Source organism: Centruroides sculpturatus, unplaced genomic scaffold (assembly GCF_000671375.1).
Source record: "Centruroides sculpturatus isolate CEXI.00-Female unplaced genomic scaffold, Cexi_2.0 scaffold1380, whole genome shotgun sequence".
Lineage (NCBI taxonomy): Eukaryota > Metazoa > Arthropoda > Arachnida > Scorpiones > Buthidae > Centruroides > Centruroides sculpturatus.
This window is the reverse complement of record NW_019385482.1, coordinates 32,056-44,978: the sequence shown is the minus strand read 5'-3', so window position 1 is coordinate 44,978 and position 12,923 is coordinate 32,056. Positions and strand designations below refer to the sequence as shown.

General features: G+C 31.1%; 1 protein-coding gene across 1 annotated transcript; it reads right to left on the bottom strand.

Moving 5' to 3' along the window:
• Positions 1 to 3,774: 3,774 nt before the first annotated feature.
• On the bottom strand, positions 3,775 to 9,106 carry LOC111639387 (forkhead box C1-A-like). The gene is made up of 2 exons (XM_023385261.1): positions 6,689 to 9,106; positions 3,775 to 4,235 (listed from the first exon to the last, which is right to left on the bottom strand). The coding sequence occupies exon 1, from the start codon at positions 8,914 to 8,916 to the stop codon at positions 7,585 to 7,587; it is 1,332 nt and encodes a 443-aa protein (XP_023241029.1). The 5' UTR covers positions 8,917 to 9,106; the 3' UTR covers positions 3,775 to 4,235; positions 6,689 to 7,584.
• Between the last annotated feature and the right edge of the window lie 3,817 nt (positions 9,107 to 12,923).

Sequence of the window (12,923 nt, the reverse complement as noted above, 5' to 3'; positions counted from 1 at the left end):
ATGTAGATTTAGGTTTCATATTCCATATTTTAATTTTATTTCCATTGAATTCTTTAAAATATTTTTAAAAATATTCCCGAAGAATTAGTTTAATTTCAAAGCTAATTCATGCGAATTTTTCGATGCTTCTATCAGAATTAAAACACCAGCAAACAGAAAATTAAGCAAGAAAAAGGACAGAAAATATGATGAAATACTTTATAAATAAATTAATTTCAGTAGAATCGATAATTATATATTAATTTTGTATACATTTTTGCCATCCTTTGTAATTAAAATAAATTGTATAGCCTATGTACTGTACTTATTTAAATTTACAACAAACTAGACCTTATAAATTAAATAGCTAAATCAATGATTTTACGTATGATAAAATGTAAACTTTTTAAAATTTCTAATATATTTAATCGAATCCTGTATAAAATAACCTTTATGATATATCATATAGCTAGGATAGTCCATGATTTCCTGTTTTAAACCCTCAAAAAATAGAATAAAATTGTAAATAGAATCATTTTATATGTCTTCTGACTCATTATATAAATTATTTTTAAAAAAAATAACTTAAATTTATCGATTTTAAACAAATTTTCAATCATTCTTCGTGCGATAAACTACCGAAAAAGTCAAAAATCTAACAGGAAAAAAGAAAAAAATGAGTTTAAAAGACGATATTTTTCCTTTAAAAATCTCTCTACACCGTTTTAGTTCTTTTATAATCACGCTAAAAACAACCATAATCTTGTAAAAATGACTCGTAAAAACAGAAAAATAAACACGTTCCGAATATATATATAAAAAAAGAGAAAAAAAAAGGAAAAAAAATTGTGTAAATCTCCAATTTTACAGCGTGATTTAAGTTCCAAGAGAGAAACCGAAGCAGAATGTTTTGCAAAAACAAAATTTATATATTGTAAATAAAGAAGAGAAGGAAGTCAGTTTATATTTTGACGAGCATCTCGACCAGAGTAGTGATGCTCTAAATGTCACTTTTCAGATCGCTTCACGTCCACTGATGTAGTTAATCGCGACAGGATGCTGTGCTGGTATGTGGGTTAGGTCTAGTCTAAATCCGTGATCCGTCCATGAGTAGGAAAGCGGCGACTGTTATTTTTGACATGGCACTAAAGAGAAAGAAGGAAAGGAAAAAAAAAAGAATCTTCTCTACACTCGTTTGTATGACCTCAAATCGAAATATGAATATTTAAGAATGGAAAATGTAAGCTTATTCGGCCTTACTACTGCTTATTTTTCTTAAAATTTATACGAATTGGAGCAATTTTAATCGAGTTTAAACGTTTAAATGTTATTTCTGACATGACACTAAAGAGAAAGAAGGGGGGAAAAAACCTTCTCTACACTCGTTTGTATGTCTTCAAATCGAAATACGAATCCGTTTTACTGTCTATTTTCTTAAAATGTACACGTTTTAATCGAAAAAGCATTATAAATACTGAGAAAAGTCAATATTTTGATGAATAAATCAGTTTTTCTACCTTTAATCTGTTTGGAGTAAGTGAAAATACAGATAAAACCTGTATAAAAAAAACTTAACTCTTGTCGAGAACAAACCGATACTTGAGTGAACATAAATACAGGTTCTTTAAGGCCTTTAAAGAAGTCTTTGTTTTTGACATTCTTTCAAGGTCTAGGTGCTAATTATCTTCACAAGTCTGAAAATTTAGACAGTTTTGCTTCGATAGTTTTTGCTTCCACTTACAACAAATGTAAGCCTGTAAATTCTCTAACCTTAACTTTATATATAGCCTAAGACTTAAATTTAAAAATAAAAATATAAACTATGTTTACTAAGTTTATATTTTTAAAGATAGGATAGAATTATAACCGTTTAGATTACACTTTAGGCCATCTTTAAACGGTACATAATTGAAAAAATACACCGGATAATGGCCAAAAACTATTATTTTTCATCACAATAATAAAAAAAACGGATAGATTTGTGTTTATATTAGGTATTTTTCGGAGAAAATTTTAAGATTTGTATGCTCCAGAATAGATTTAACCAACGTCCTATAATTCAAGATGATTTTGTGGATCATCTTATTGCCGGGACTTATATTTATCATCGTCACTTACTGCTTAGGCCTATATAGAATCGTATCTGGTCCATCAATCTACCACAAAATAGCAAGGGATAGTTTTTTTTTTTCCGGTGGTTGAGGTTTAGCATCATGAGCTTATTAATTATAGCGCTTGACAGATTCATTAATTTAACACGAACTAGCTACGAGATGTGGTTTTTAGAATCATCTATCTACTAACAATTCGGCCATTTTTTAAAAACAAATTATTGAATTGTCAGTAGATAAATGACTGTAAATTGTTGTAAAATATTCGGGAATGTTTAGCGTAATATTAATTCTGTTTAGTTAGGCTTTAATGTCAACACTTATAGAAAACTGGAGCAGAAAAACACAGGATGCGGATAAAATCATACTCTGAAGGATATAGGATACAAATCGCTAGAGAAAATCATAGTATAATACGTAAAATAAACGTTAAAATCATAAATTATTATACAGGATACAGGATAAAATCAAAATATATCCCTTAAGTTCAAAGATGTAACGTGTAGAAGGTATCCTATAAGAGTATAGAAAGTACTCCATTGCTATATTATTGGAATTTTTTTATAAATTGATAGATTTAAAGCATTAAATTCTTCAAAATTCAGAGATATTGATGATTATTTTCAATTAGAAACTTAGTAAAAGATATTCTGGTGATAGATGATCCTATTTAGCAGTAAGCTAGGCCTATTAGTGATAGCGATCTTAAGAGCAGTAGTTAGAGCAAAGATACAAGATCAACAAACTGCTAATGACTACCGTTTTTAAGATTATCTGGCGCTATATTTATCATAAAAATCCTTTTTTCCAGTTAAAGTTGTCTATTATAAAAGAAAAAACAAATGAAAAAATTAAGAAATCGGACGTGAAGAATAATAGACAACAGCAGGCCTATAGGTCCAATCCATGTTACAGACCTACACATGACCGGATTTATAAGAGGCCCTTTCAACGATAGTAAATTTAAAAGGCCTTAAGTTGTAGTTTGCTTACGTATAAATTCGGCATTTGGCCTACATTTATGATCCAGGTTAATCTAATTTAAAAATTTCGCTTTCAAGTAAGCGAAATTTAAGTCTTCAGAAGTGATATAAAGCATTAAGATTTTTAATTATAATTAACTTAAGAATCGAAGCCAAAAACTAAATTATTGTCTCCACAAAATAATGATTCAATATTTAAAATAATAATAATAATAATAATAATAATAAACTCTATGCAACAGTTTTTACGAAACTTATCTGCATATATTTAAGCAATAAATTTCGGTCTATAAATTTATCAAATGTTTATTATGGGTAATAAATTTTGAATATGTGTTTGTTAACAACGATTTCTTTCATTATTAATCTCATATCACGTTATAAATCCTAAATAATACTTTAAAAAATCGTTTTATCTTCAGTCTAGTGTCATTTTTGCATGTAAATTCTTGCTAGGAACCGCTGATATTTTGCATGTTAAGTTGCATCTACAGGTATTTACATTGGTTTATACAGATAGAGCATACAGTTTTATGAAGCAAAAAAGCATAAATTTTCGAATATAAATAAGAAAAATTAACATTTTTAATAGTTACTAGAAAACATTTCTATAAAATTTCCATTTATCATAGAGCTAAAGATCAAATTTGTCAGTAATTTTNGAATAAAACTTATAAAATATATTTAAAACTAATTTTGGATGTTGTAAATAAAAATAAATGCTTGTTTATTTGAAAAAAAAAATAACGTATAAACTTTACAGAAAGAAGGAGTTATCTTATTAATTAAAGAGAGAGAAGCTCAAGATGATCTCCATCCTTCATCCCAAAGATGGGATTAATTAAGTAAATAATGACTAAAACTCTCCAAAAAGTGTATAAATTTACTTGAACTGCCCTTCTAAACGTAGTAGCAATATATCCAGAAGCTGTGAGTTAGCACAGATGGCAAAAAAGGAAGAAATCCCAACATCTGCACGTCTAATTCCCAGACAGGAAGTGTGCTCCCGAGAGAATATCGCTATCTAAATATAAAAAGTTACGATATTTAACTAAATTAGGAGTTAAAATGCGTTTTATAGTCGGATATACAACGTTATAATGGGTCTCGTATGTACATTTTATCACGTTTAAAAATTGAAGATGTAGATTGTCTCCATCACCTTCACTCATTCCAGACTTTTTATAAATTTTCGGCTTTAGCTAAACTCTAATGATCATTTAGTACTTTAATTAGTATATATGTAAATAATTACATTTAATTATAATAGATAATTTGTTTAATTCACTTAAATAGAAACGTCAGATCATTGCCTACAGGATAAACTTTCACTGAGAAACGTATAGGGCCTAAATTTAATAGATTCTTGCCAATTATCTTTAAAAAATGGAAGATATTTAAGCTCAAAAATTGAGGAATAAAACAACAAAAATCCCGTTTAAACAATTAAACATATCACTTAAATAACTCAAAAATATGAGCATAAAATTCGAAATTTGGACTTTAAAATCCGAACATAAAATGATGCAAAATTACTTGGAGGGAAAAAGAAGAAGAAGAAGAAGAAGAAGAAGAAGAAAAGCATTCAAATTACCTCTTAGGAACATTAATTTACTTTAAATTCACCACAAATTTTCACAGAAGAGATCTTGTTAAACAAACTAGAATCGTTACAAGAGAAGCATTAACCAGATGCCGCGTAACATCTCTACAATTTCTGATCAGGAATCTCTACTCGAAACTGTTGCAAATGGTTCATGTTTATTATCAAACTATCTCCTCTGACAAATTCCCTTTCAGTAACTCTTAATTGTTTTTTAACAAACGAGCAATTTATGAGTAACAACAATCGTCCAATGTGAGGGATTGTTAGAGGAAGAAAGATAAGGAGGAGGAAGATGTCTAACGGATGTTATCGCCCGAAATGGTAATGTTACCTTGTTACGGGGGATATTCAACGCTATAACAACTTTACTATTGACTTTTTCTTGTAGTCAGTAGAATTTTTAAAGATGTTTTCATAGCGAGAACGTTGAATAAACATTTATTAAGTCAACGTTTTTCGCTTTGTAATTGGGATGTTTTAAGTCAAAGTTCGCATCCTCCGAATGTATAAACGGGAAAATAGCATAGATTTTTCGTTGTTTGGTACGTAATTTTCTACTAAAGTTGATTATACTTCGAGATAAAACGTAATTAGAACGATTAATTTGAGCTCCCGTGCACATTCCCCAAAACGGTTTGTTCCATTTCTTGCTAATTTTTAAGCTGAGATAATTTATTAATAGGAACTATTCAAGGAGAAAATAGTCTCAAGCTGCTACTTCTATTAATAGGTATGCGAGTTTTTAAGCAATAATAAAAACAAAGAAAAATATTACGTGATAATGTTTTTGTAATTAAAAAAGGAAATAAATAAAATCATTTTTAACCTAAAAATGAACTTTTATAAAATATTTTTATAGGCCTAAATTATTTTTTTAATTAAAAAATGAATTAAATATTTTAAATTTCAATTATTTTTTTTGCTTCAGGCGATTTAAATTACATATTTTTTCCTTTTTTTTTTTAAAATGAAATGTTATAGCATGCACATTATAAGCTTATAGAATGCAACAATTTAGTAGATTTTATCACATATTAATTTAGTTTTTATCTTATTTTATAAGCTAATTTATTAATAAAATAGCTTAAATATTTTTCTATAAGGTTAAATTAGTTTATAAGGTAATTTTACTAATTATTAGTTTCTCTCCTACAGGCCTATAACATGCTAATAAAGTTTTTAACTTAGATTATTAAAATGATGCATTTTTAAATATTTATCCTTTAAATATATAATTAAACGTACGAATTAAGCAAAATCTACGTAAATTTTTGTATATTAAAGATAATTATTTAAGTTAATATACGTCAAAGTCATCAATAATAATTAAAAGTATTTTATTCTTAATTTTTAAAAAATTTATAATATATTTAGCACGAATATTATTTTGTCTATATTTTTTAATAATTAAAAACAATATAGGCCTCATCTTTATAGTTTATTCTTCAACGTAATTAACAATGACGATGCTAAAAGGATTTTCGATTATAATAAAACTGTTAACAAAATGAATAAAACTTATAAAATATATTTAAAACTAATTTTGGATGTTGTAAATAAAAATAAATGCTTGTTTATTTGAAAAAAAAAATAACGTATAAACTTTACAGAAAGAAGGAGTTATCTTATTAATTAAAGAGAGAGAAGCTCAAGATGATCTCCATCCTTCATCCCAAAGATGGGATTAATTAAGTAAATAATGACTAAAACTCTCCAAAAAGTGTATAAATTTACTTGAACTGCCCTTCTAAACGTAGTAGCAATATATCCAGAAGCTGTGAGTTAGCACAGATGGCAAAAAAGGAAGAAATCCCAACATCTGCACGTCTAATTCCCAGACAGGAAGTGTGCTCCCGAGAGAATATCGCTATCTAAATATAAAAAGTTACGATATTTAACTAAATTAGGAGTTAAAATGCGTTTTATAGTCGGATATACAACGTTATAATGGGTCTCGTATGTACATTTTATCACGTTTAAAAATTGAAGATGTAGATTGTCTCCATCACCTTCACTCATCCCACAAAAATGGATTTTAGTATATCACAGCTTGGTTTTGTTTTATTTTTTTTTTAATATACTAAAATTAAGACTTAGTACCTTATAGTAATCACATATTTACTTAATTATAATGTAAAATTTGATCCATTTAATAGCGCTTAATTATAAAAAAAAAAAAACAGGATATAACTATAGGCCTACCGAATGGCGACGATAATAATCAATTTTGCCACTTACAAAACTAATTTCTAGATAATTATTTAATGGTCGAATATAAAATACAGCTTAATATTATAACTAGAACAACGATTTAATATAGATAAATAGTTGTTGAACAGAATTTAGATCGAATGCAAACCTCCTTTGGCATACATCCAATGCCAATTCAAAATTAACATTTGCTGATATTGCTAACTCCCCAAGAAGTAAAAACTGTATATACTAAGCAGAAGTGCGATCGAAAGACGTGATGAGTAACACAGTGACTGTGTGACAGATTATCTAGTTGCTAAAATTCCTCCAAACACGTAAAGTTTCTCCTTAATAACTTAGTGCTTATACATAAAGCCGAACTATCACGGGTTGCTCCCCATTTAAATATATATATTTTAAATATTGTGTGATATGATATGTAGATTTTGAAACAATTGTTACTGGAGTCAAGCAATCTAATTATTTAGTTTAATGGCAAAATTGGTGTTTGTCACACTTAACTGAAAATAGATAATGAGACATTCTCGATACAATCAACAGGAAAAAAAAAGTGAAAGTAATTTACCATGTTGTCCAAATTCTGTCAGGATTTCGTGACGTAACGTCGAACACAAAGACACGTTATATATTTTTTTCTCTAAAACTCTGTGTTTAAAATGTATTTACACTCACATAAACATGTCTTTAAGTATCAGTATCTTGCACAGTCGTAACTACCGTATGCTGTAGTTGTCCTGAACTGATACGTTCCTCCATAGTTTAGTTGACAGTTCGGGTTGGACGTACCGACGGGGGACGAGTTGAGAAGTCGTTGGGGATCGTACATTTCCCTATAGGTAGCCTCGCCCCCCACAGTTTCGGCCGGAAGGGTGTACCAAGTATTGGTGGTAGACGAGTTTTGCGCCGTCCGATTCGTAACATAATTGTGCCCCGACGAAGACGTCAGCCCCACGATGGAACACCCCAGATAGGAAGAAGACACGTCGTCCAGGGTGACGGTCCTCCCGTTGCTGTAACCCACGGGCGAGGGTGGAGTGGGGTACGTGGTACAGGTCGTGGTGCAAGTGGGCTGGCAAGTGTACATGGAGTGTCTAGCGTTGTAACCGTTGTTGACCCCGCACTGTCCCATGGAGGTGACGTCGAGTAGGACCGTCGAAAGATTAGGCGATTGGCTTCTACCGGACATTAAAGAGTCGATGGCGTACGCGTTCGACTCTATGGCGTCACCGTTCAATATTGTGGTGGAAGTGGAAGGAACAGGAGATGTGACGGATGGAGCCAGGGATGCAGCTGTCGGACTCGTCTTGTTGTCGTAAGGATATTCTTGTTTTAAACAAGACGTAATTGCAGAAGTTTCTCTAGGCTCCACTTTGGGTGCTACCGTACACTGCACGGAACCTTGGCCTACTCCTTCATTATTCCTTGCTTCGCTTAAACTATCGAGTTCGTCCTCGTTAACTTTCTGACTCGCGTTCTCTACCTGTTTTTTCTTCTCTTCTTTATCTTTGCCGGCATCCTTCTTCTTGAATCTCCTCCTTCGTCTCAGGTAGCTTCCATTATCGAACATGTTATCGCTATCGGGATCTAGAGTCCAGAACGATCCTTTACCGGGTTTCTTATCGTCTCGTGGTATTTTAACGAAGCACTCGTTCAAGCTCAGGTTGTGACGTATGGAGTTTTGCCATCCCTGTTTGTTCTCCCGATAATACGGGAAGCGATCCATAATGTATTGATAGATTCCATTCAGGGTTATCTTCTTGTCCGGCGCATTCTGGATTGCCATGGCTATCAATGCTATGTAGGAATATGGCGGCTTGACCATCTCCTTGCCTGCTACTTGCTGGCTGGCCTGAGTGGCGTACGAAGGTCCGTAGGGTGCGGGCCGAACCATCCCGTTACCGGTCGAAGATCTGGGCGAGTTGTAGCCCGACACCGCGTTGGGTGCGTGTATACTGTTCACACCCATACCCCCATATCCGCCGTAGCGGTAGTAACCGTGTCCTTCGCCGTATAATGGGTGCATGGGGTGTCTAATGGTGCCGAATCGCCATCACACTTATTTAACTCTTCCTCGACGTATCTGGCATATTAGAAAGTCGCAGACTTGTAGACGTTAGACTACTTGTTAAGGACGAAATCACCTCTCCACAGCCGGTGAGATGCAAGCTGAGTTCTGGAGGGTTGGTTCTCCGCCTACTGGCTCCAGTCAGCCAATGGGAGAAGCTCTTGGCCGAGACGGAAGGTATTCCTAGTGTAGCGAATTAACAGGCGACAAATTAATTAGTGTGACATGTCTGTGCCAACCATTTGCGAAGATTTAAAGAGTAATAAGGGCACGTTGCTTTGTTTGACTGATTTTAATATTTAAAAAAAATCTTTATTTGCTTATAATAATTGTTTAATATTTTACGTCATAAATCCTATTTTAATTATTTTATAATAAATGTGACGGAGGCCTTTGTATAATAATCTAAATTATTAGGTTAGTGCGTAGATTTATGCCTTTGTTTCCACGAAAACAACAGTTCTTATGTTTTTTGTTTTAATGCCAATTTTTACATTTTATCGAATGAAATTTTAGATTTTTACACGAAAATCTTAACCGAAATTACACAGATATATAAACATATTATTAAAGAAAAATCTAAAAATAACTGTTAACGTTCGTTCCATCGTTAAAAGCTGCTTAGAATTTATTACTTGTTCCACTTTTAAGCTCTTTTTTTAATTAAATCTGGCACCATAGCCATGTTAACCATGCATTAAACTTGTCAAAAATCCTATTATAAAGTCGGATAATTCTATTAAGTGTGCATAAATAGCTTCTTTGGTTCGTTGTTTATTGTGTGAAGTTTGAAATTACCATATAATTTCCTTATTTTATATAATAATTAGTTCGTTCGTTCATCACGTTGCAGCTTTAACCACGAGAAACACTAATCATTGAATAATTATTTCTACGCATTAATTTTTCACAAAGTTTATATTTTAAAGGATGTGAGATCTTTTTAAATATATTGAACCTGTCCTTATATCCATATTTTGTATATTTAACGTGTCATTTATCTACAGCTGGATACAGCAGCTGGATATATACAGCTGAATAATCATACATTGATGCGGATCTCGTAACGCTTTTCGTAAGATTATTTTAGAGAAAATTCAAGGCCTGGTCTGTAATTCTACATAAATTTAAATCGCCGAAAGTATATAATAACCGAAAAATAAAATAGTTATACGTATACTAAACGTAAATTCTACGAAGATGAGAAGCAAACAAGGAAGGGGGGAGAAAAATACTCTTTTGAAGTTCTGTATCNTAAGTAATAAAAAAACCCCGCATTTTATTTGTTTTATTGATTTTATTCACATATTTTATAACTTTTTGACAGGATTGGGGCCTCGCATTTGTGAGTAGTTCGAGCCTCATTCATCCCCTTCAATCGGTCTCTAAAGAAGTGAGATAAGGCTCGACTTAATAATTATTAATTAAAATAGTAATAACTAAAGCTAAGCAAAAATAGGTGAGTTTCAATAGGAATAAACAGGTTTATTACTTAAATAATTTACTTAATAAAATAAGATTTTTATATTAAAAATGTAAAAAATTCGAATTAAAGAAGAATTAATTGTAAATTTCCTTAGTGAGATCATTTAATTTGTTTCTTAACGCGAAAACAATTCGCATCCGTAACGTTAATTGAAATGAAAATTAAAACAATTGAATCAATTAATGCGTAAACATTTAATTATAATTACTGAAAATTGCATTGTTATCGAATGATATATTGTTAAACGTCAAGTTTCAAATAGAAAATTTAATTAAATTGAAGATATTTTAATAAGGAGACAGCACATTTATTATAATTCATATAATATTTGAATAATTTACTAATAATGAACTTTGGTATTCGACCTAAAAATATAGGAGGAAAAAAAAAGAATTTAATCCAATTACATTACGGAATATATAATTAAATTTTAATTACGATCAAATTGCTAAATTAGTATTACTTACGACCCTATTGAATTTGTAAAAGTCAGCAATGTCGTGTAGTGTTTCTGTAGTGTAAGGCGTATAATAAAATATGTATTTTTATTTATTTTAAATGCTATATATATATAAAAAAGGTTTATTCGTAAGTTGATAATAATTGAATTTTAGTCACGTTGATAATTGAAGCAGAAACAGAATGCTCTTTTGACTAGAGTGCATGACACGGTGTTGAAAACAAACTGACTTAGGAATGTTACGGGACTAAGTCTTAACAAGTGAAGAGGGAAAAAAAGACCAACCCTGTCAGGACAGAAGAAAGATGGTTGCTATATCTAACGGTTTGGTAGGGATTTTTTGGCAACTAATCAAATCGAATTTACCTTTTTTAGATTTGGTCGCAATTCAAATCTTTCTTCGATCCCCGTTCTTCTACATCGATCCATAAACCAGTTACAGACTTTTAACCTTTGCCCTCGAGGTCAAACTATGTTAAATAACAGAAAAAAAAATAATAGAATAATTCGCGGAGACGAGTTGTTAACAAATTAAGGGGTTGGTAAACGTTCTACACAATGATGGGAATGTTTGTATAATGCTAAAAGACAAGCCAAAACGTCAGTCAGGGTGTATATAAATATTTTTTACGTAAGAATAAACATGTTAATTTTTTTTTTTTTTTGTGAAATTTCATTTTGTAAAGATTTCCTGACGACGTCAACTTTGACCTTAACCACTCCAGTCGAAAAAAAAGGTCGAATAAACAGTCGAATGTATGGAGCATAAATCACAGGTAGAGAAGCGCGGGTCACGAACTAACAGGTAAGTGGTCATGTTATCGTTAACGGAGGTCAAATGGACCAAGTTGCTAGTCATGTACCGAGCAACTGTTACTGCATGGCAGAAGTGAATATAAGGACACGCACGGACAATTAAAACTGTACAATGGACTGTGTACCCGGAGTTTGAGCGTTTATCAACTCTTGTACACCTCTGATTATTAGAGAAATGGCATTATGTTGGATTTATTATCGTATAAAAAAGGTGTGTGTGGGCGAATTGATAGAAACGGATAGAATTTCTCCTTTTGTATAATTGCTCTTACTTCTCTTCAAGGTTCAGTGTTGTGTGAATGGAACTTGTAAATATCTAGTAACACGGTTCAACTGCCCTGGTGCGTATCGTTACCTTTTTTTTCCTCCCTCTTTTAGAATTAGACCCTAAAATATAGAATATATAAAGAGAGAAAATGGCAAAAGGTTAAAGCGTAAATTACGACTAACACAGATTAATGGGGCATAAATGAGTAAAGGGTCAATGTAGAATAAGCCTACGAAACACTTTAAAAACAGTTGAGTAGGAAGACGAATTATATAAAATTTAACTGTTGTTACTAAAGGCTGGCATAAAAGGCTTGTACAGTACCTGTTAAAAATTGTCTATCTTAAAATTACACCACGCCTTATAGATCATAACTTATAGACTATTTGCATTATAATTAGATTTTCTCACTTAAAAGTAATTTAAAACCATGCATAAACGTAAAATATATCGTATTTAAACATAAATTAATATTTATTCTAGCTTAAATCTATAGACGAATCGAATTATAACTGACTTTCAAGGAGGATTTTATATACGTGCTCCCGTATAGCTCTGGTGAATACGTAAATCTGTATACAGTTCAACTAACTTTAGAATCGAAAGGTGTGTACAGACATCGTTACATCATATACCACGAATTTTTATATATTATACACAACACAGATTATTACAGATACATAAATTTACAATAGAAAGTTTATACACTAATTTAAAGTCTATAGAATTAGTATAAGACCGAGGATGTTATTAATTAATTAAAAATTATAATATTTATATATTATGATACTAAATATACAGTTTAGAATTCATACAAATTTAAAATTATATTTTAAAAAATTGTTAAAAGTCGGTTAAAATATCATATTGTAGGTAGGCCTCTTCTAGTAGATCTGGTGTGTAAACAAACATAGTCTTTGTACAGAAATTGATAT